Genomic DNA, 24,123 nt, shown 5'->3' with positions numbered 1-24,123 from the left:
TGTTGCCAGAACGCAGCCATAGAGTTCTTTTATTGGGGTTGGGGAGTATGCGTTTTGGGTTATTTTTTGCGGGGAGGGGGGAGAGGTAACAGTCTCCTATTTAGCAAGACCTGAAAACCCAAATTTCTTTATGTGGCAATCCTCCATGAGCTTACTGGTAAGTAAGCTCCTGAACATTTTAGGATAGGAGGTAGGATGCTATCCCAGCTTATGGATCCAACAGGAGCCTTTAGTTCATGTTTGAACTTAGAATCATAGAATAGCAGAGTTGGAAGGGGCCTACAAGGCCATCGAGTCCAACCCCCAGCTCAAGGCAGGAATCCACCCTAAAGCATCCCTGACAGATGGTTGTCCAGCTGCCTCTTGAAGGCCTCTAGTGTGGGAGAGCCCACAACCTCCCTACGTAACTGATTCCATTGTCGTACTGCTCTAACAGTCAGGAAGTTTTTCCTGATGTCCAGCTGGAATCTGGCTTCCTTTAACTTGAGCCCGTTATTCTGTGTCCTGCACTCTGGGAGGATCAAGAAGAGATCCTGGCCCTCCTCTGTGGGACAACCTTTTAAGTATTTGATGACCCCTGATCATCCTGGTTGCCGTCCTCTGAACATGCTCCATCTTGTCTGTGTCCTTCTTGAATTGTGGAGCCCAGAACTGGAAGCAATACTCTAGATGAGGCCTAAACAGGGCCGAATAGAGAGGAACCAGGACCTCACGTGATTTGGAAGCTATACTTCTATTAATGCAGCCCCTTGGAAACAGACCCTTGGAAACAGGTAGCTCAGGTATAGGACAATGAATCAGCGGAGGGGTCCATTTAGTTTGCTCAATGTAGTGGATTAATACCCTGCCTCTTGCACAAGGGTCCCACTAAGGCAAAACAATAAAAACCACAGTTCTTGCACATAAGCAAACCCAAACATTTAATAGGGCATTTTTGATGACGAGGATGGTTGCACCTCTAGGATGCAAATTCCATTTCTCTTTCTGGCGCAAGCAGCACAAAACTCCACATTCCTTCCGTTATACTTAAAAGCTCAATCCTATGCACCGGTAGGCTCACCTAAGTCCATTATGAAAGCTGTAGCTCAGTGATAGATCATCTGCTTTGCATGTAGAAGGTCCCAGATTTCATCCGCGTTACCTCCAGGTAGAGCTAGGAAAGAATCCTGCCTGAAACCCCGGAGACACACGGCTGCCAGTCAGTGTTGGCAACACTAAGCTAGATGACTCCTGTAAGGCAAATTCCTATGTTCCTAATGAGCGTCTGTGGGCTTAATCAGTAATTCTTTGGTTCATCAAGAAGTTACACTTTTGGAATTTGACCGCTTGATTATTTTGCCAGATGCGGTCCTTTGGTATTTGATCAGCACCATCCTTTAAAAATAAAAAAAATTACCGGTTTTAGGGAGGGGGGGCGGCGTTAAGTAACTTCTGTACATAATGATACAAAATTGTAAATTTTAAGGAACTTAAGAACACAAAAGAAGCTCACATGTGGAGAAGAAACAGTGAGGAATTGGTCAGTTTATTAGTTCTGTGGTGGGGGATGAAAAGCACTGAGGTGGACTCCTCACTCCCTGTGGTGTAATCGGTCAGATCTATAGAAAACCAGACAGACAAGATCCTGTCGGCAAGAAGGAACACTTGTTTATTAGATGGCAGCCCTCCAATGGAAGAGTGGATCATACAGGTTCACAGGAACCACAGGAACAGACCATCTCCTCCTAGCTCCCTCCAAGACTTCTTTCAAGGGCAACGGATGGTTCATATTGCTGGTTCTATTGATAAAAGTGGGGTGGGGTTGTCACCTCCTTGTAAGCCATGGACGCAGGGTTGTTTGGCAACCAGGAGGCCGTCCCACGCCCAGAGGACATTCTTCCTTGATGGGGAAAGGTGGAATCCTTTCACTCAAAAGGCTCTCAAGCCAACGCTTGCCCTCTACTTCTTGCCCAGTTCACGAGCCCGGCTGGTGGCCGCTTCCACGGCGTTCATGACAGTAGCCCGAAGAGACCCCTTCTCCAGTTCGTGCAAGGCATGGATGGTTGTGCCCCCTGGCGTGCAAACAGAACTCCTCAGGACTGCCGGGTGCTCCCCTGTTTCCAGGATCATTTTGGCTGCTCCCTGGAAGAGAGAGAGAGAGAGAGATGGGGAAGGAGAGGATAGGGTACTAGAGTACTAATGGATTTCCATGTGAGAAATCCAGGTTCAGGTCCCTGCTCAGGTAAGACGCCCACTCGGTCAGCCTAATCTAATCTTCTGGTATGTCACAAAGATAACATGAAATTAGAACTGCAAAGCTCATGGGCTCTCCCACACTAAAGGCCTTCAAGAGGCAGCTGGACAACCCTCTGTCAGGGATGCTTTAAGGTGGATTCCTGCATTCAGCTGGGAGTTGGACTCGATGGCCTTAGAGGCCCCTTTCAACTCTACTAGTATATGATTCTGTGCACAGCAATGATCTTTGGCAAGGAGGGAAGCTGAAGGTATGCTGGAGAAGCAAAATGAGTGGTCGTGGACCAGGACAGCTAAACATTGACAGCACTATGGAGTGTGCTTCAGAATAGATACTCACATCCTGAATTAAATCAGGCTCCAAATAGAGATTCATAGCTCACTATGAAGCATGCAAGTGTGGGAAGTCATAGAATCATAGAATAGCAGAGTTGGAAGGGACCTACAAGGCCATCAAGTCCAACCCCCTGCTCAATACAGGAATCCACCCTAAAGCATCCCTGACAGATGGTTGTCCAGCTGCTTCTTGAAGGCCTCTAGGGAATACTTGAAGGCCTCTAGGGAATTACCTAGGGAATACTCCCTAGGTAACGTATTCCATTGTCGTACTGCTCTAACAGTCAGGAAGTTTTTCCTGATGTCCAGCTGGAATCTGGTTTCCTTTAACTTGAGTCCGTTATTCTGTGTCCTGCACTCTGGGAGGATCGAGAAGAGATCCTGGCCCTCCTCTGTGTGACAATCTTTTAAGTATTTGCTCTCATGTCTCCCCTCAATCTTCTCTTCTCCAGGCTAAACATGCCCAGTTTTTTCAGTCTCTCTGCATAGGGCTTTGTCATGGGGAAAGAGTTTGGCTGTGGATTCTAGAGCTACTTTCAGCTGAGGATTTATCACAAATTTTGGCCTCTAGTACTTTACTATGTTGCCATCTGAATGATCTGTACTTGGATATTCTCATGACACCCCACCCTGAGTTGAGGGAAGGCACACTTGGAATACTGTGTACACTTCTGGTCACCGCACCTAAAAAAAGATACTGTAGAGCTACAAAAGGTGCAGAAAAGGGCAACTAAGATGATCAAGGGACTGGAACACCTCCCTTATGAGGGAAGATTACAACAACTGGGATTGTAAAAAGGAGGCTAAGGGGAGACCTGATAAAAGTGGACAAAATTATGCAGGGTGTGGAGAATGCGAATTGGGAGACATTTTTCTCTCCCATAGTACTAAAATCCAGCAGGGTAATCCCATGAAGATGATTGATGGGATATCCAGGACAGATCATAGAATCATAGAACAGTAGAGTTGGAAGGGGCCTACAAGGCCATTGAGTCCAACCCCCTGCTCAGTGCAGGGATCCACCTTAAAGCATCCCTGACAGATGGCTGTCCAGCTAAAAGGAAGTACAAGATGTAGTGATGGCCATTAATTTGGATGGCTTTAAAAGGGGTTTGAATAAATTCCTGGAGAAGGCTAACATTGACCCTGTTCAGAAGACAGCTTAAACCACGGCTTTAACCACGGTGAATAAGGCTTTCTGGCTTAAATTATCCTGGCTCGGGCCACCTCCGCTGGCCACTCTGTGAACCAAGTGCTGGACTAGATGGACCCTTGGTCTGATCCAGCACCAGGGCTCTTCTGACAGCACCCTCCCACCCATGTCCCCCAGAAAGTAGAAGGTTGTTCTAGGATCTTTGGGTAATTCCTTTCAAGGCCCTGCTCCTGGACATGTTGTGGGCAGAAAGATCAAGGACCACTCCGCTGAATGTAAAGAGTGGCTGGTATCATCTGGGGAGAAGTGGGCTTGGTTTACACGGTGATTCCACGTAAATATCACAGATTCCAGAGGCTCCATTTCAATTCTGCTAGATCCATTGTCTACCCAGATCCTAAGAAAAAGGTATGTTTGTATGTACATGTCTGTATATGGGCTGGACCTGGTCTCTGCCACTACTCCCAGGTTACTCTGCTGTCCCTGCCCCCCACCCCACCCCCAGGCAGTGGTAGGAAGGGGTTCCTTTGGTTTAGAGTGAAAAGGAGCGGAGATGAAGGGTTGGCATTGGTTAGGTCCCAAGGTATCACCCCCTGTGCTCCTTACCATGAGTGTCTGGGCTGCAATCTTATTGGCCATGGCCCACGGCATCCCCATCTTCAGAGCGCCTTCTGACAGCGCTTCTGCAAACATATATACCTGTGGTGGGGTGAGAAAGAGATTGAGGAAAAGCAGTCAGCATCCTCAAGACCAGCCTTCCCCAAACTGGTGACCACCAGATAGGTGTTGGACTACAACTCCCAACATGCCCCAGCCAGCCATACCACATCTGGAGGGCACCAGCTTGGTGCAAACACAGCTCGCTTGGAGGACACTTGTATTTCAATAGCCATGAGAGCTAGAAACTTGGCTTTAACCCCCCCCCCACACACAAATGGGTGGGGTTCTTGGAAGGCAAATGGCATGGCTTCTATTGACAAGGGGTGCAAGTCCACCTGAGAACCCCGCAGAAAAGGCACTCACGTAGGCCACGCCACTGCCGCTTAGCCCAGTGTGGATGTCAATGTAAGATTCAGGAGCCTCTTCGCACAGCCCGCAAGGAGACAAGAGCGTCTTCAGCAGGGCTACATCCTGTTCCCCAGCGGAGGTGCCCCGAGCCAGGATAATTGCGCCAGACTGGACCACACAGGGGAGGTTAGGCATGATCCGCAACACCTTGGTCCCAGCGGGGAGAAGCTGTGGAGAAAGAACAAGAAAGAGCGTGTGAAGAACATAAGAACAGGCACACTTGGCAAACATTTAGGAACTACACACTTGCATTTGGCTCAAGCCAGACCATTCCACGGAGATTCATCACTTTCAGGATGTTCAACTTTCAGAAATATTACTCAAGCTGACTGGATAACGCTCCCTTCACCTAGACCAGCCTTCCTCAATCTGGGGCGCTCCAGATGTGTTGGACTACAACTCCCAGAATGCCCCAGCCAGCTCTGCTGGCTGGGGCATTCTGGGAGATGCAGTCCAACACATCTGGAGCGCCCCAGGTTGAGGAAGGCTGACCTAGATGTTGTTGAGAATAGGAGTACACCAGAGTCTCCTTTTAGACAACTGTGTGCTTATCTGGTGTCTTACCCTGGTGAGGGACCTCACCAAGGCTGGTTATGCTCAATGCAGGCAAGACTGCAGCCTTGAAAAGCAGCAGGCTTTCTGATCCAGGGAGGGTAAGGGCTCCCTTCACTGACTGGGTCCAGCCCTCTTGGTCAGATTGCATCCCAGGGCTATGACTCCTGGATTAGTCACTTTGCATTGAAGTCCAGGTTGCAGCAGCTAAATTCTTCTAATGCACTTCATGTGGGGCTGTCTTTATCAAAGGCCTTATCATCTCCCTCTGTATCAATTGCTGGGGAACATGGGTGGGAGGGGGCCGTTACACTCATGTCCTGCTTGTGGGTTTCACATGAACAGCTGGTTTGCCACTGTGCGAGCAGGATGCTAGACTAGATGGACCCTTGGTCTGATCCAGCAGGGCGCTTACGTTCTTATGACTGGCTTCATACTTCGGCTTGGTGCAGCAGCCTGCCTCCTAAATTATGTGTGCATGGGTGGCTGAAGTATGCTGGGAATTATAGGCCTCTTTTCTATCTAAACATGCACAGGCTTGAGCTGGAGGTGTATTTGGAACATCCTGGAATTAGTCACATGGGCATTCAGAAAGGAAGTCACATGACTGACAAGCAGGGACAAAGTGATTCTATTAAACTCCCTTCCACCAAGTCAGACCATTGGTCTATCTAGCCCAGTGGTTCCCAAACTTTTTCAGGTCACCGCCCCCTTGGTTCCACAAACTCATGCCCAGTGCCCCCTACCCTACACTATAAAAATCATTATTCAGAATAGCGGTTTTCAACGACCCACTAAGGAAGATAATAACAACAAAAATTTAAACAGTAACAATTAATTGAATATTTATTCAAAATCCGAAGCACCCGCTGCAGGCTTGCCAAGGGAGGGAGGGAAAAGAGAGCGAACGCCTGTTTTGCAGCCAGCATGGCGGGGCACACCAAGCAGGGTGTCTCTTCATTAGCGTTTTGGTGCTTTTGAAACATTTCAATTCACCGTTAAAAGGACTCTTCTTAAATGGTATTAATACATGTGTGGATTCTTCCCCTATATGGCTTGGGACCAAACTACCTTCTCCCATAAAAATGTCCCTTGGTTTTAAGACCTTCTGGAGAGGCGCTTCTCGGAAAAGACCACCTCGAGCGCCCCCCTGCCGCCCCTTTGCCTTTTAGCGTCCCCCTGCCGCCCCCTTGCCTCTTAATGCCCCCCTATGCAATCCCACCGCCCCCAAGGGGGCAGTACCGCCCACTTTGGGAACCACTGATCTAGCCCAATGTTGCCTTCTCTGGCTAGCAGCTGCTCTCCAGGTAGTCCAGTAGAAGGTGGCCTTTGCCATCACCAGCCAATGACCTGATCTTTTAAAAAGTGGAGCTGCCAAAGGCTGAACTTGAGTACTTGCACATATCAATTATGCGTTCTTTCAGACAGCTGTGGCCCCCTCTCCATATCTACACATAGCAGGTGTGGCCCCCACGGACACCCCCTATGCAAAAGAGCCTACGGAGCTGTGTTCTTGCTCACCTCTTCTAGGGTCTGGAGTGTGACTCCAGCCGCCATGGAAATGACCACGTGGTCAGGGGTGACAGCAGGAGCAATCTCTCGGAGGACTGAAGGGATGATGTGGGGCTTGGTAGCCAGGAACACGAAGGTAGAATTTTCCAACACCTCCAGGTTACGGTGCGTTGTCTTGCAGTCAAAGTCCTTCCATCGCAAGAGAGGTCAAAAGAGGAGATTATTATTTTATTAGCATTAGTACTTGTATACCACTTAATACTTGTATACCACTTAATATAATAAATAAAATCTCTTAAGTGGTTTACATACAAAATTTAAAAATTGCTGTTAAAATACATGCCTGATAACAACAGGACACTAAACAACTACAACGTACAACAACAGCAACTGGTACTCAGAGAAATGCTGCCTCTGGTCCTGAAGACAGAACGTTGTCATCTGGCCTGCTAGCTATTGATAGCCTTATCCACCGTGAATTTATCTAAGCTCCTTTTATTTATTTATTAAATTTATATACCGCTCATAGCCAAAGCTCTCTGGGCGGTTTACAAAAGTTAAAAACAGTGGACATTAAAATAAAAAAAATAAAAAATTTAAAACCATCAAAAATATAACAACAACAGTATAAAACAGTATCCATTTCTAACAACAACAGTTCTGGAGTCCATTAAAAAACAAACAAACTTAGCATATGTTGTTAAATGCTTGGGAGAAGAGAAAAGTCTTGACCTGGCTCTGAAAAGATAACAATGTTGGCGCCAGGCGAGCTTCATCAGGGAAATCATTCCATAATTGGGGGGCCACCACTGAAAAGGCCCTCTCCCTTGTTGCCATCCTCCGAGCTTCCCTTGGAGTAGGCACTCGGAGGAAGACCTAAGATGTTATTTATTTATTTGTTACATTTATATACTGCCCCATAGCCGAAGCTCTCTGGGCGGTTTACAAAAGTTAAAAACAGTAAACATTAAAAGCATACAAAATTTAAAAACATAAAAAACAACAGTATAAAAACAACAGTATCCATTTAAAAACAACAATTCTGGGGGTCCATTAAAAAACAAACTTAGCGTTGTTAAATGATGTTAAATGCCTGGGAGAAGAGAAAAGTCTTGACCTGGTGCCTGAAAGATAATAGTGTGGGCACCAGGCGAGCCTCATTGGGGAGATCATTCCACAGTCGGGGGGCCACCACCGAAAAGGCCCTCTCCCTTGTTGCCATCCTCCGAGCTTTCCTCGGAGTAGGCACTCAGAGGAGGTCCTTAGATGTTGAGCACAGTGTACGGGTAGGTTCATGTCGGGAGAGGCGTTCCATCAGGTATGGTGGTCCCAAGCCATGTAAGGCTTTATAGGTTAAAACCAGCACCTTGAATTGGGCTCAGAAATGTATAGGCAGCCAATGCAAGCGGTCCAGAATCGGTGTTATATGTTCGAGCCTTCTGGTTCCAGCTGTCAATCTGGCTGCTGCATTTTGCACAAGCTGCAGCTTCCAAACCGTCTTCAAAGGCTGCCCCACGTAGAGGGCATTTTGGAAGCCATCTAAGTTGGTGGCCATAATCTATGGTCTCAAGCATTCCATCTTCAAGTTTTCTGCATAACCCCCACCCTCTCGCTCTCATTTACCTGGAACTTGCCCAAATTCCTGTCGGATGGGGCGCTGGCAAGGATGTTCACTGCCTGTACTTCACCTGAGAAGGGAGGAGGAGGGAGAATTCAACAATACAACGTAAGTAATATTCCAAACAGACCCTCTGCAGCTCTATCAAATTCTCTCCTGAGCAAGAACATTTTACATTTCTTTTATAAGTATTGATATGATTAGACTAACCAAGGAAGTTTTGGGCATAAGCCAACTCCAGAGGAACAAGCCACAACAGCAAAGCCTTTGCTGTCACTGCCTCTTTGGAAGAAGGAACCCAGAAAAGGGTTCCCTTTTCTAATCTTAAGGATCTTGGGCTCCAAGGGGGGTTAGAGCACAATTAATGCTTCTGTAAGAGAGGGAACTATGCCATATATAGTTTAAGAACTGCTAAAGAAACTCTCTAGACCCCAAGGTATCGGACAATTACCATCTGGTCTCCAATGTTCCGTTTTTGGACACGGTGGTTGTGAAGGCAGCCCAATTTCAGGATTTCTCAGATGGAATGTATTATCTTGATCCAAGTTAGCCCAACTTCCAAGCTGGTTTTGGGACTGAAATAGCCTCGGTCGCCCTGGTGGATGGTCTACGCCGGGAGTTGGACTGGTGGAGTGTATCTCGCTTCCTTCTGTTGGATTTCTCAGCGGCTTCCGGTACCTTCGACCCCGGTAAACTTCCGGATTGTCTTGCTGGGATGGGGCTTCGGGGTACCGTAATAAGGTAGCCCTAGTCTTTCCTGGAGGGCAGATTCCAGAAGGTAGTGCTGGGGGACTCCTGCTTGACACCCTCACCTTTGGCCTCAGGTTGTCCTGTAAGGATTGTGAATAATCCATAGCAGACAACATCCACATGTAGTCACCCATCCCACTGCAGGCCAAAGCCTTTCCAGCTGAGCAAATGTGACATGACATGTCTGCTATGGATTATTCACAGGATCTATCTTGTCCCTTACACTATTTAATATCTACATCAAAATGCTAGGAGAGAGATTACCTGAAGGTTTGGAGTTGGCTGTCACCAATGTACGGATGATGTGAAGCTCTAGATCTCCATACCATCCCAGTTCAATGAGGTTGTAGACATTCTGAACCATTGCCTGAGATCAGCAATGGGCTGGATGAAGATGAACGAGCCGAAACTCAGTCTGGATAAAGTGCTCTTGGCAGGAGACCAACCAACCCAGTGTCAGGATGCCAGCCTGTTCTGGACAAGGACACACTCCCGTTGAAAGATCAGGTTTGCAGTTTGGGAGTGCTCAGGTCCTGATGGCAGCTATGGCCAGGAGTGCCTTGGTGCACCAACTGAAGTTGGGCAAACTGTGCCTGTTCTTGAAGCAGTCAGTCTTGGCCATGGTCACTCATGCAGCTGTGACATCAAGACAGATCACGGGATTATGGTAACACGCTTTAGATGGGGCAGCCTTGACGGCTGTTCAAAAACTCTAGTGTTGAAAGCTTCTGCAAGTCAGGTGCCACATGTTGGGATCAGGCGATCCCCTTGATGTAGCAGCTGCGCTGGCCTGTTTCTGGGTGCAATGCAAAGTGTTCCTCATCACCATGAAAGTGCCTATCTGACTTAGGACAACAATTCCTGAAGAGCTTGCTCTTCGGATAAATCTGGCCACTCTTTGGAGTCACTCTTTGGGGCAAGGCCCTTCTGCAAGACCCCTTCCCTTCTGAGTTATGGATGGTGGAGCCTGGGATGTGGAATTTCTCACCAGAGGAGGTTCAGTTGCTCCCACTCTGTTAAGAGTTGCTTTGCCCCTTGAAAACATTTATTTCCCAGCGAATATTTAATTTATTTGCGGCATAGCCCTTCCCTCATTTAGTCCTTGCTACTTTTTAGTTCCACATTGTTTCTGACCACTTGTGCGGTCACCAGAGGTGACAAGGAATTGCATTTGGGGAAAGTGCACGGGCTGCCAGATAAGGCACAGGTGCCTAGGTTTGCTTATGTTTCTGTGCTGGATGCTCAAAAGACAGAGCTCTCACACACCCTCCTGTGCATCTAGCACGGAAATCAAGCATTCAAATGAAAGAGGCGGGGAAATCTTCGTAGCCTCTCTGCCAGCCAACAAAAATGTTTGATTAGCCTACTACTTTTACTCATAGGACTCTGTCTGTCCTCCACCAACCCTTCTTATGAGTAAAAAGCAGGCTAGAAAGAATGCAGGCTCATCTCTTTCGTGGATTTATTTACAAGGCTGCTTAGGTTTGTATCTTCAAGATATGGTATTACTCTTTATATGCTCCTCTTTATCTTTATTGATTTGCGTTGTATTTTATGTTATTTTAATTGGTTTTTCTTGAGAGGAGTTCTGTAAGCCACTTCCATTTTTGAAAGTGGAAAGGTTTCAAGTATATGGTTTAATTTGTTTTTAGCTGTGTATATTTCTTGTTTTCTACTGTATGCTTTTATCTGTACACCTCCCAGAGATCCTAATGATATAGAGCGTGAGATCACACACATGTACAATTAAGAGAAATGGTTCTGTGATGAAGACTTCTATCCTTTAAGTCACGTTCCTAGCTGTTATGGCTGAAATGCAACATCTGTGGACATTAAGACATTTTTAACATTGGTTTCTTTGCACATCACAACCCTTTCCAAGGCTTCAGCTTCCACCTCAGCTTAATTTTCTTTTTCCCTGTTTGTCAAAATATGCTGAACACCTCAGATCACGCATTCAGGAAAAGTTATGTTAAGAAAGCCCACTATTAAGGTAAGAAATCAATGCTCCACGTGTGCCGTCACAGAAGTTTTCTTGTACATGTTTCTGCACTACCATGGGACAGGATTTAGTTAGGGAAATTTTTACATAGACTGCTATGGGCTACAAAAAACAAGAAAGGGAATGAACAAGGACCAATTAGTATATTTCCACAAGCCACAGTAACTTTCCATAATGGGTATAAAGCCATAAAAAGCTCAATTACACTCAGTAACAAAACCCTCTCCCTGTTCCATTCTAGCACAAGTTACAACATGGCCCTACTTACGTTGATTTTCAAGTAAGACTTACTCTGAAGTATGTGTGTATCAGATAACTGTTGAAAGGCCCAGTACTAGATAACTGAGAAAAGTTGCCCAACTACTGTTTAATTGCCATTCCATATGCCTAAATATTGGAAACATCTTTTACGGAGAACTTAATAACTGATACTGTTCCATAAAAGATGACAATGCTGTTAGCAAGGATTCCTCCCCAGTGTACACCCACACACTTTTCTTTTTTTGTTACTGCAATTTTGTCACATCTAAAGTGGCCTTGGGAAACTTTTTCCACTGAAGGTTTATCAATGGACAAAGGAGGACCTTAAAAATTCCATGTGTGCCCAGACAAGAAAGGCCACCCATAAAGGTTTGGTTTTTTGTTTGTTTTTAATAGAAATGGGCTTTGGCTGATTAGATAGATTTTACATTGTACTTTTAAGCCCATTGGACCTGAATCCTTAATTTTCTAAAATGCTAAATTGCACCTAAGATGTAACATACACACCTCTGAAAAACTACTATTAATAATAATTATTATTATTTATTACATTTATATACCGCCCCATAGCCGAAGCTCTCTGGGAGATTTACAAAAAATAATTTAATAGGTAAATATTGAACTGCAACTTATTATTATTATTATTATTATTATTTATTTATATAGCACCATCAATGTACATGGTGCTGTACAGATTACACAGTAAATAGCAAGACCCTGCTGCATAGGCTTACATTCTAATAAAGTTGTAGTAAACAATAAGGAGGGAAAGAGAATGCAAACAGGCACAGGGTAGGGTAAACAGGCACCGGGTAGGGTGAAGCTAACAGTATAGAGTCAGAACAAACTCAATATTTAAAAGCTATAGGGAAAAGAAAAGTTTTTAGCTGAGTTTTAAAAGCTGTGATTGAGTTTGAGAGGACTGAGCTGCCTGTTATATGCAGGAACCATGAGTCTTGTGCTTCATCCATATATGTTTCTATGTCACTCATCGAGTCCTATTTTATCCATTCTGTGCCACTTCCCAATGCATATGAAGTTCCCTTGCACAGTCACTTTTGACAGCTTTGCCACTCAAAAGCCTTCTTTTTTTTTTCCGACTGGCAATGCCAAACCTGGGATTGTCAGCAAATAGTTTTTTATTAATAGGATTTATAATCCATCCTTCATCAAACAATATCAAGATGGTGAACAATAAAAATATAGTAAATACAATAAAATGCCCAGGAAAACAAAGATGTTTTGATGTGGCACTGATTTTTTTTTTTAATTACATTTCTATATTGTAATGCTCTTTGGTCAGTTCATAAATGAGAGCCAACTATATAGCAAATTACGACAATACAGGCACAAGGAAATAGTTCTCTCTTTCCAGGTCAGATTTCCTTGTGCCCTTATCGTCATAGTTTGTGTTTTGTATAAGATACAATTTCTGTAAGAGATACATTCCATTGTACATATATGTCAAAGGAAAGGAACTTGCTATCTTTATTGTGTGAAGCATTAATGTAAAGAACAAACCAACCTGACTTTTAAACTGAAATATCTGTCCATTATGAATAACAAGCCATAATATCTATCCTGTAGGATTGACAAGGTATAAAGGCTGGAAATTTCCCATGCGTTTCTCTGATGACAACAAATCTTGTACCAAGAAGTGTTGCGATTCACAAAACTTTATTTTTTAAAATGTAATTTATTTTCTGAGTGTGGTTCCTCTTCTCTATTTTAATTTGTTTATTTTGAATCATTATAGCTCCTGACGAAGAACTTATACTCCGAAACGTTGAGCACTTTTGGATACAAATAAAAAAAAACCTTTACGAATTCTTCCCAGCACCAGAGCCTGCTGCCTCTTTTGCGCTTACGCTCTGACCTAGGTTTGGAGGTGTGTCAGCCAGTTCTGGATGGGGCTACACTCCCCCTGAAAGACTGTGTTCGCAGTTTGGGGGTGCTCCTGGATCCGTCGCTCCAAATGACAGCCCAGATAGATGCGACGGCCAGGAGTGCCTACTATCAGCTTCAGCTGAAACGCCAGCTGCGCCCCTTCTTAGAGTCAGAAGACCTAAAGACTGTAGTGAATGCGCTCGTAACCTCAAGGCTCGACTTCTGCAATGCGCTCTACATAGGGCTACCATTGCACCTAGTTCAGAAACTTCAACTAGTTCAAAATAGGGCAGCCAGGTTGGTCACCGGTACATCTAGGGGTGAGCATATTACCCCAACATTAAAATCACTCCACCGGCTGCCAATTAGTTTCCGGGCAAAGTACAAAGTGTTGGTCATCACCTTTAAAGCCCTAAATGGTTTCGGTCCAGGTTACCTGCGGGATCGCCTTCTCCCATACAGTCCGCCCCGCACACTCAGGTCCTCTGGGGTGAACTTACTTCATTCAGCCAAGACTAGGCTGGCATCGGTTTCCCAGAGGACATTTTCTTCTGTCGCCCCCAGATTATGGAGGAGTTTCGTAAAATTAACTCTCTGTGTGATTTTAAGGCAGCTTTAAAGACTAGCCTTTTCCGGCAGGCCTATCCAGATCAATGTCAAATCCAGAATTTTTAAGTTGTATTGATTCCTGTTCTAATGTTGTTCCCCGCCTTGATCCAAAGGGAGAGGCGGGTAAGAAATAAATATATTATTATTAATTATTATTATTATTAAAGTCATCACCTATCCAGACCCTGCTGATGGAGGCCCGGTGGGGCTTTGGGCTTGCGAGAGCTCCCCGTGGCGACGAGCCCCCTACCTACCTGCCAGCAGCATCGCTTGTGCCACAGCCGCAGCCATGCGCCCGGCCCCGATGAAGCCCACGCGCAGCTTCTCCATCCTCCCCGCGCGCCCTGGGTCGCCTCTGCCCGCGTCTCCCTCGGCCGGCTCCATTCATGCCCTCCTCTCTGCACACGTGGCCCCGCCTGGACCCCGCCCCCGACGCCAGGCTGCGACCCAATCCGGCCACGCTTGCCCACCCAGCTCGCCCTCCAAGCCCCAACCCTGGCCGTCCATTGGCGCTGCACTGCCATTCATTCACCTCCCCACACCATGGAGGTGAAGATGAGCCTCCTTAGCTGCCGATTGGCTGAGCGGCCCGTGACGTCACCGACAGATGTTTCCAATAAAATAAATCCGGCGGCTGTCCTGCCCGCGAAGTCTGAAATGCGGGTTCGTGGGCGTGGAGAAGCGCAGGCGAGGCAGGTACGGAGGTTTGGGGGGTCGTGGGAACAGGGTGGGTTTTCCTGGCTTCCCTGCAGGGCTCTGCTGGAGGTTTTTTTTATCTATTTGTTTCTAAACTTTATTTTTGTCGCCCCCAGATTGTGGAATGGCCTGCCGGAGGAGATTCGTAAAATTAACTCTCTGTGTGATTTTAAGGCAGCTTTAAAGACTAGCCTTTTCTGGCAGGCCTACCCAGATTAATGTAAAATCAAGAATTTTTAAGATGTATTAATTCCTGTTCTAATGTTGTTCCCTGCCTCGATCCAAAGGGAGAGGCGGGTAAGAAATAATTTATTATTATTATTATTATTATTATTATTATTATTATTATTATTATTATTATGTTTTTATGTTGAGTCCATTTGCAATGAGGTTCCGCGCCTTTTCGGTGGTGGCCCCCAGACTATGGAACGATCTCCCTGACGAGGCTCGCCTGGCACCAACGCTGCTATCTTTCCGGCACCAGGCCCAGGCATATGGCGGCACATCTTAATCACCCACATGTTTAGTTTTTTAACAGTTTTTAATGCGTTATGTGTGTTTGTTCTGTGTTTTAGAATGTTAAATTTTGTATACTCGTTTTTATCTTAATTTTAGAATTTCTGTAAACCGCCCAGAGAGCCCTGTCTATGGGAGTGGTATATAAGTGTAATAAATAAATAAATAAATAAATTTATAAATGGTCTTTCCTCCACAAGGGATTAATGGGCAGGACTTTATTTATTTATTTATTACACTCATATACCGCCCCCATAGGTCAAGACTTTCCTCCCAGGCATTTAACAGCATTTAACAATGCTAAGTTTGTTTTTTTAATGGACCCCAGAACTGCTGTTTTTAAATAGATACTCTTGTTTTTATACTGTTGTTTTTATGTTTTTGGTGGTTTTTAAATTTTGTATACTTTTTAATGTTTACTGTTTTAACTTTTGTGAATTGCCCAGAGAGCTTCAGCTGTGGAGCGGTATATAAATGTAATAAATAAATCAATAAATCAAAAGTGGGGCGAGGGGAAGGGTTTTCTTTCTTTCTTTCAAGAGCCCATATCCAGGCAAGTAACAACTCCAAACAACTGCATTTTAAAGATGTTGAGTTACATTTGAGCCAAAATGACAGTTTTGGAGTGGGGCAGTTGAGTTCAGCTTTTAGTTAATTAACTTATATCCTGCCTTTCTTCCAAAAGATGACACTCTGTGGGCCTGTTCAGAAGACACCTTAAACCCTGCTGGTTAAGGTTAAGGCTTTTGGTTAAGCAGCAGGGTTTAAGGTGTGGTTTGCTAAACCCTGCTGACTTACTAAGCGCAGTCAGACCATCTGCAGTAGGGTTAGTAGTTCTAACTGTGGCTTGAAGTGCTGTGTGCAGCATCATGGCTTGTGGTTAGTGCTAACCCCGGAGAACCACAGTTTCACTAAACATAGAGCCTGTTGCCTGAACAGGCCCAAAATGGCTATCAATAAAATACAGATTAATGGTGACTGTGTAGGAGCAAGAGAGAATGATCAAGTGTAGCTCGAGCAGGAAAAAAAAAGACCAAAACCAAAAATCCTCCATTAGTTCTTGATCTTTTATCAATGTTCTCTGGTTTTAGACACCAATATTTCCAGGAAGTGAATTTGTATAGTATCTGGAAAATGGGATAAAATTGAGCCATCTTCATATCATTTATTACATTTATATAAAGCCCCAAAGCTGAAGCTCTCTGGGTGGTTCAGAAAAATTAAACGCCGTTAAAACGTATTATACAAAGTACAAAAAGTCATTTATATAAAACCATATAAGCAGATAACAGAGAGGCAACATGTATCTAAAAACAACCTGTTAAACCAGAAGAAAGGTGAATAAATCTGCGTGGAACAAGAATGGTGAATACATACACAGTACTGCATGCGTGGAGCATTTGGGAATCATAGAATAGCAGAGTTGGAAGGGCCTACAAGGCCATCGAGTCAAACCCCCTGCTCAATGCAGGAATCTACCCTAAAACATCCCTGACAGATGGTTGTCCAGCTGCCTCTTGAAGGCCTCTAGGGTGGGAGAGCCCACAACCTCCCTAGGTCACCGGTTCCATTGTTGTACTGCTCTGACAGTCAGGAAGTTTTTCCTGATGTCCAGCTGGAATCTGGCTTCCTTTATCTTGAGCCCGTTATTCCGTGTCCTGCACTCTGGAAGGATCAAGAAGAGATCCTGGCCCTCCTCTGTGGGACAACCTTTTAAGTCTTTGAGGAGTGCTATCACGTCTCCCCTCAATCTTCTCTTCTCCAGGCTCAACATGCCCAGTTCTTTCCGTCTCTCTTCAGAGGGCTTTGTTTCCAGACCCCTGATCATCCTGGTTGCCCTCCTCTGAACACGCTCCAGCTTGTCTGCGTCCTTCTTGAATTGTGGAGCCCAGAACTGGACACAATACTCTAGATGAGGCCTAACCAGGGCTGAATAGAGAGGAACCAGTACCTCACATGATTTGGAAGCTATACTTCTATTAATGCAGCCCAAAATAGCATTTGCCTTTTTTGCAGCCATATCGCACTGTTGGCTCCTATTCAGCTTGCGATCTACAACAATTCCAAGATCCTTCTCGTTTGTAGTATTGCTGAGCCAAGTATCCCCCATCTTGTAACTGTGCCTTTGGTTTCTATTTCCTAAATGTAGAACTTGGCATTTATCCCTATTAAATTTCATCCTGTTGTTTTCAGCGCAGCACTCCAGCCTATCAAGATCACTTTGAAGTTTGTTTCTGTCTTCCAGGGTATTAGCTATCCCACCCAATTTTGTGTCATCTGCAAATTTGATAAGCGTTCCCTGTACCTCCTCGTCCAAATCATTAATAAAAATGTTTGTTTATTTATTTATTTATTTATTACATTTCTATACCGCCCAATAGCCGGAGCTCTCTGGGCGGTTCACAAAAATGTTGAAGAGCACTGGGCCCAGGACCGAGCCGTGCGGCACCCCACTCGTTGACTCTCCCCAGTTTGAGACGGTTCCATTGATAAGTACTCTTTGAGTCCGATTCTGTAGCCAGCTGTGAATCCACCTAACAGTTGTTCCTAATAGTTGTTCACCTAATAGTTGAATGGAGGTGGGAGGCTGGCCGAAGGGACCTTCCTTTCCCCGTGACCTTGCTGTTGCATCCATTTCTCTCTTTCAGGATATCTTCTGAAAATGCTGCCCCCTGATCGCTCAGCCCTCTTCCTCCTCCTTCTCCTGCTTGGGGCCGTTGTCCCTTCCTCTGGGTTTTTTGGCTGGCTCACTCGGAGTGCTGCCCCAGTAGCTGCCCCAGACCCAACAGCTAGTGACTCAACAGCTGTTCCAGACCCCAAAAGTCTTTCACACGTCTCTTTTGAGATGACCACAGCGGACGAAAGGTTCTTGGCTGAAGCCCGCCAGCTGGATCTGTCACCCCTGGACTCTTGTCACCATAAGGTTTGCCTGTGATTTACAATGAGCATCATGTTTAGGGTAATCGTGGGAGATCATCCCGTAATTCCCTGTTCTGATTTCTAGAGTTGTCTGGTTGAGCTTTTATATTGTATTTTATATTATGGTTTTATACTGTTGTTTTATACTTTGAATATTTTTAATTTCTGTGAACCGCCCAGAGAGCTCCGGCTATTGGGCGGTATAGAAATGTAATTAATTAATTAATTAATTAAATAGAATGGCTATATTAGTCCAGTCTTCCCCAACCTGGTGCCCACCAGATGTTTTAGACAAGTGGTTCCCAAATTTTTTCAGGTCACCGCCCCTTTTGGTTCCACAGACTCATGCCCAGTGCCCCCTACCCTACACTATAAAAATCATTAATCAGAATAGCGGTTTTCAAGGACCCACTAAGGAAGATAATAACAATAACATTCAAAACAGTAACAATTAATTTAATATTTTATTCAAAATCCAAAGCACCCGCCGCAGGCCTGCTGAGGGAGGGAGGGAAAAGAAAGTGAATGCCTCTGTTTTGCAGCCAGCGTGGCAGGGCACACCAAGCAGGGTATGTCTCTTCATTAGCGTTTTAGTGCTTTTGAAACATTTCAATTCACCATTAAAAGGACTTCTTAAACGGTATGAATACATGTGTGGATTCTTCCCCTGTATGGCTTGGGACCAAACTACCTTCTCCCATAAAAATGTCCCTGGGTTTTAAGACCTTCTGGAGAGGCGCTTCTCGGAAAGGACCACCTTGTGCGTCTTCCTGCTGCCCCCTTGCCTCTTAACACCCCCCTATGCAATCCCACTGCCTCCAAGGGGGCGGTACTGCCCACTTTGGGAACACTATTTTAGACTATAACTCTCACCATCCCTGGCCATTGGACCTGGGTAGGGCTGAGGAGAGTTTAAATTCAAAACATCTGGAGGGCGCGAGGTTATGGAAGGCTGTTGTAGTCATTCTGTCTTTGGGGATTAGAAGCACCCTGGGAATAGGTGGAGATCGAGGGTGTTCAACTTCAGGGCCGTGGGCTGAATGAAGCCCTCTGTGCATCTCCCAGGCTGAAAGAGGTTCAACAACACTGGGGTAGATTTTTTTATTATTATTATTGTTGTTGTTGTTGTTGTTGTTGTTATATTCTGCCTTTTGCCCAATGCTGGGCCTCAAGGCGGCATTACAAAATTTAAAACATATACATCAAAAACCTATAGAGATATACAAAAGTTACAAGTATATTAAATGTATTCCAATATTAAAACATTTAAACATTTAAAATGACAATTCCAAAAGTTCTAGGCACAGCCAGAGGTCCAGATTTCTACTCAATTCCTGTAAATGTTGCCAAACAGGTGTGTGTGTGTGTGTGTGTGTGTGTGTGTGTGTGCGCGCCACAACAAAATGTTGCAGCGTATCCCCAATCCCAAACAGGAGTGCTTCCTCTTCAGTGCTCCAACCAAATTGGAATATGAGCATTGTAGTGCTTGGGAGGTGGGGGGTGGAATAGATTCCTTTTCTACCCCGTGATCCTGAAACCTCCCTCACTGCATTACATAGTGCTCCAGGGCTCACTGAGGTGTGGAGCTGGCTGCCAGCTATAAACCTGAATGTTTCATTGCTATACACCAGTGTGTGTGTGGGAGGTTTTCCTTTTCATAGCAGTATACATTATCTAATGGAGCGTGTGTAAATCCAGAATAAAAGGTGTTCTTTGAAGTGCCTCTAATTGCCCATCCTTGAGGGAGAGCCATGAGGAAGAAGCATTTTGATTGCTTTAGATTTACAAGTAGCAATTTTAAGTTCCTTTTTGCCCTGAGAAGTGATATAGGAAGCAGGAGAATCGCTCTTCCCATTCTGTTCTCCTCTTTGTCGCTAGGTTATCGCACAGCTCCGGTCATCTTGCACAGAGCTGACGGAAGAGGAGCTGGCCAAGTTGGGCGTGTCCCTGTTCAACTGTCAGGCCAGCGTTGAAGGTCGGAGGACTTACCTTTGCACTGTGGACATGGTAAGGGACCAAGTTTGGGTATCTATTTCCAATGTTTTAGGCGTCCCCGGTCACAAAAGCAACTGACAGGAGGTATGGACAGCCCCATAGCTCTGTTGACAGGGCTTATATCCCTGGTGTATCTCCTTGCTTTAATGGATTAGAGCAGGCAGGATATTTAATAATATTTATGAACCGCCTACATTAATAGGTGGGAGCCAGTGTGGTGTAGTGGCTAGAGTGTCAGACTGGGAGTTGGGAGATCTGGGTTCTAGTCCCCACTTGGCCATGGAAACTTACTGGGTGACTTTGAGCCAGTCACAGACTCTCAGCCCAAACCACCTCACAGGGTTGTTGTTGTGAGGATAAAGTGGAGAGGAGGAGGATTATGTACGCTGCCTTGGGTTCCTTGCAGGAAAAAAGGCAGGATATAAATGCAAAAATAAATAAATAATAGAAATTTCTAAGCCTTGTACAAAGCCCTATGAAGAGAGACTGAAAGAACTGGGCATGTTTAGCCTGGAGAAGAGAAAATTGAGGGGAGACATGGGAGGCACTCTTTATACTTGAAATGTTGTCACACAGAGGAGGGCCAGGATCTCTTCTCAATCCTCCCAGAATGCAGGACACGGAAAAACGGGCTGAAGTTACAGGAAGCCAGATTCCAGCTGGACATCAGGAAAAACTTCGTGACTGTTAGAGCAGTACGGCAATGGAACCAGTGACCTAGGGAGGTTGTGGGCTCTCCCACCCTAGAGGCCTTCAAAGAGGCAGCTGGACAACCCTCTGTCAGGTGGATTCCTGCATTGAGCAGGGGGTTGGACTCGATGGCCTTGTAGGCCCCTTCCAACTCTGCTGTTCTATGATTCTATGATTCTATGAATTACATTATAATGGCAATGAAGAGGCAAAAGATGACCAGCAGATGAGTAAGCAGGATTGGCGACTGTAACGTGGGAAGTATTTTAAACTTTACATTTATTGTGCTTATCAAGGCATTCTTAGGTGCTGTTTCTTGTACGGAACTAGCACCTTCACACAGAATTAAACTTATGCATCTAAATAAAAACTCTCAGGTGAGTTGTCTGGTGCCCACACCGATTGTCCAATCCCGGTCCCACATTTGCTTTCCCTCCAACAGACCCTAGCAGAATGCACGGCTGCGATGGATCCAGACACTTGGAATGCTTACCACATTGTGAGTAACCGTGCCCGTGCCGTCTGCTACGCCATCCGCCAGCTGCAGTTCAAACACCGGGCAGAGCACACGGTCAATGCTCTCATCTCTACTGCTGTCAGCCAACTGGAAACCATGAGGATGCTGAAGGTCTGTGGCGTGGTGGCAAAAGCCCCTGAGCTACCAGTGTCTTGAGTTTGATCAGTGAGGGTGGGGGACTGGATGAGGAACTAGGTCTTGAGTGTAGGACACGGAATAATGGGCTCAAGTTAAAGGAAGCCAGATTCCAGCTGGACATCAGGAAAAACTTCCTGACTGTTAGAGCAGTACGACAATGGAATCAGTTACCTAGGGAGGTTGTGGGCTCTAACCCTAGAGGCCTTCAAGAGGCAGCTGGACAACCATCTGTCAGGGATGCTGGATTCCTGCACTGAGCAGGGGGTTGGACTCGATGGCCTTAGAGGCCCCTTCCAACTCTACTATTCTGTGATTCCTCACAGTAGCTTGTGGGGAAATGAGTTTTCTCAACAACAACAACATATATAGATCTGTTGCTATCCTTGTTCTAATGCAGAATATTTGGGGGGTGGCCTGGTCCTAAATGGGTAATTAAGACCCAGTAGCTTTGTATAAGAGCTGTTCCGGGTAGGTATGAAGACTGCTAGAATTGGGTTGTGGAAATGGATCAACACAGCTGCCTGCATTTTGGTCTGCCCTTGAGGACATGACTCTAGGGGTGATCACAATGAGCACCCACATTTCCATCTTTACCCCTATTTCCCAGGTTGTCCTCTGCTTCTAACTGATTTCTTTCTGTGGCTCCCCCAACAGAGCAACCAGGAGGAACTGAAGGCCCTGACGTCGGAGTCTCTGCAGAAGGTGGTGAGCAGCCAGCAGGAGTTGCTGACCCAGCAGGAGAAGTTTCAGGGCAACCAGGAACAGATGGAGGAGTCCATCCACAGCAACCTGGCTCAGCTGGCTCAGGAGAAGGCCCTGATTGCCAGTGGGCATCAGCAGGTGGCACAGTTAATCGAGGGCATCACGAAGAGGATGGGTGAGGGCAAGAGGCAGGGGTGGTGGGTAGTGGTGGTTTTGCAACCTGTGGCCCTCCAGATGTAGCTGAACTCCAACTCCCATCAGCCCCAGCCAGAATGATCCATGTCAACAGAAGATTGAGAGCCAGTGTAGTGGTTGGAGTGTTGGACTGGGAATCAGGAGATCTGGGTTCTGGTCCTCATTTGGCCATGGAGATCACTGTGTGGCTTTCAGCCAGTAACAAGCTCTCAACCCAACCTACCTCACTGGGTTGTTGTGAGGATAAAACGGAGAGGAGGATGAGGATTATGTATGCAGCCTTGGGTCCCTTGGAGGAAAAAAGGTGGGATATAGATGCAATAAATAAATGATAGGAGTTATAGTCCACCAAAGTTGGAGGGGACATAGTTCCCAAACCCTGACCTTCTCCCAACCAGTGGCCCAATGTCCTCTGGAGTTAGGTTGTTGCTGGGTTTCTATTTCTCAACCCTCCAGGAAAGAGCTCTTTAGCCACCTGCTCTCTGGGATCAGCCCCACGGCATCTATTTTTGGACTGGAGTAAAGCAAGATTAGGGATGTCAGAGAAATTCACAGCCTATTCAAATGCTTTCGGATTTCTATGAATCTGACCTGCAGATTCTGCAGCAAATGCTTTCCCCAAGTCGCACGGATTGCACAGGCTTGCGGACGATTTTTAACTTTGCGGGGGATTTGTTCAAATGTGCATTAGGGAAAGTGGAACAAAATTCTCCTACATCCTAAAAAATGATCCAATTCCATAAATGAGCAGACAACAGAATGAAAGACTTTATTTATTTATTTATTTATTACATTTCTATACCACCCAATAGCTGGAGCTCTCTGGGCGGTTCACAAAAATTAAAAACATTCAAAGTATAAAACAGTATAAAACCATAATATAAAATACAATATAAAAGCTCAACCAGATGAAAACAGCAGCAATGCAAAATTACAAATTTAAAACAAGTTAAAATTTATTTATAGACTGTTAAAATGCTGGGAGAATAAAAAGGTCTTCACCCGGCATCTAAAAGAATATAATGTAGGTGCCAAGCGAACCTCCTTAGGGAGCTCATTCCACAGCCAGGGTGCCACAGCAGAGAAGGCCCTCCTCCTGGTAGCCACCTGCCTCACTTCCTTTGGCAGGGGCTCGCGGAGAAGGACCCCTGAGGATGACCTTAGGGTGTGGGCAGGTACATATGGGACATGTGGCAACCCGTGAAACAGACTGAATGAGTTTAATGAAATCTGTACATCCCTAAGCAAGATGGCACCCTGCATCGTAGGACCCACTTTCCAAAATTGGGGGCCATGTCCGATGGAGTCTTGAGAGTGGTACCAGCTCCAGGTTTCACAGGGCCTTTGAGCAAGACCCCTCCCTCAATGACCCTACGTTCTCATCACCATGGTCACCAGCTGCTCTGGCTCCATCTCTTTTCCATCATGGCTGCCACTCATTGGTTTGACAGGCAGGAAGCCTGCAAGCAAGCAGGCAGTGGCATCTACTGCTCCCACTTCTCACTGCTGCTGTTGTGTGGGTCATAGTGAGGGGCAGGTGAACAAGCAGGTGGCAGTGGTGAAGAACCTTAAGCGTGAAGCACTATAGAAAATCTACCAGGAATAACTTCATAGATACCCATCCATCCATTAACAGCCATGGAGTTTTGGAATCTACACCAATAATGTGTACACAACCCACCCACCTCAGGCACTCTACGCTTCTGCGCTAAACACCCACGGTGGGAAAATTCAACTTTCCCCTGTGCCCCTTTTTTGATCTAGGAGAAAAGCCT

The 24,123-nt window shown here is 45.7% G+C and overlaps 2 protein-coding genes across 2 annotated transcripts in view; one reads left to right on the top strand and one right to left on the bottom strand.

The window, feature by feature from the left end:
- Positions 1-1,588: 1,588 nt before the first annotated feature.
- On the bottom strand, positions 1,589-14,338 carry PYCR3 (pyrroline-5-carboxylate reductase 3). The gene is made up of 6 exons (XM_063131194.1): positions 14,235-14,338; positions 8,477-8,541; positions 6,863-7,042; positions 4,745-4,957; positions 4,328-4,420; positions 1,589-2,121 (listed from the first exon to the last, which is right to left on the bottom strand). Exons 1-6 carry the CDS (start codon positions 14,308-14,310, stop codon positions 1,939-1,941), a joined length of 810 nt encoding a protein of 269 aa, XP_062987264.1. The 5' UTR covers positions 14,311-14,338; the 3' UTR covers positions 1,589-1,938.
- Positions 14,339-14,523: 185 nt separating this feature from the next.
- LOC134402006 (protein brambleberry-like) overlaps positions 14,524-24,123 on the top strand; it is a 28,249-nt gene continuing 18,649 nt past the window's right edge. The window contains exons 1-5 of the mRNA XM_063131371.1: positions 14,524-14,707; positions 17,841-18,115; positions 19,990-20,118; positions 21,239-21,424; positions 22,106-22,328. Coding sequence (XP_062987441.1) covers positions 14,524-14,707; positions 17,841-18,115; positions 19,990-20,118; positions 21,239-21,424; positions 22,106-22,328 — 997 coding nt within the window. The remainder of the gene's footprint in view (positions 14,708-17,840; positions 18,116-19,989; positions 20,119-21,238; positions 21,425-22,105; positions 22,329-24,123) is intronic.

Source organism: Elgaria multicarinata, chromosome 7 (assembly GCF_023053635.1).
Source record: "Elgaria multicarinata webbii isolate HBS135686 ecotype San Diego chromosome 7, rElgMul1.1.pri, whole genome shotgun sequence".
Lineage (NCBI taxonomy): Eukaryota > Metazoa > Chordata > Lepidosauria > Squamata > Anguidae > Elgaria > Elgaria multicarinata.
This window is presented reverse-complemented; position numbering and strand designations above follow the sequence as displayed.

Excerpts from the sequence above, each read along its gene's own strand:
- PYCR3 (XM_063131194.1), bottom strand. The coding sequence starts at position 14,310 with ATGGAGAAGCTGCGCGTGGGCTTCATCGGGGCCGGGCGCATGGCTGCG. Across the intron at positions 7,043-8,476 it reads GGAATTTGGGCAAGTTCCAG|GACTTTGACTGCAAGACAAC; the intron begins GTAAATGAGAGC and ends TTGCGATGGAAG. Across the intron at positions 4,421-4,744 it reads GCGGCAGTGGCGTGGCCTAC|GTATATATGTTTGCAGAAGC; the intron begins GTGAGTGCCTTT and ends ACCCCACCACAG.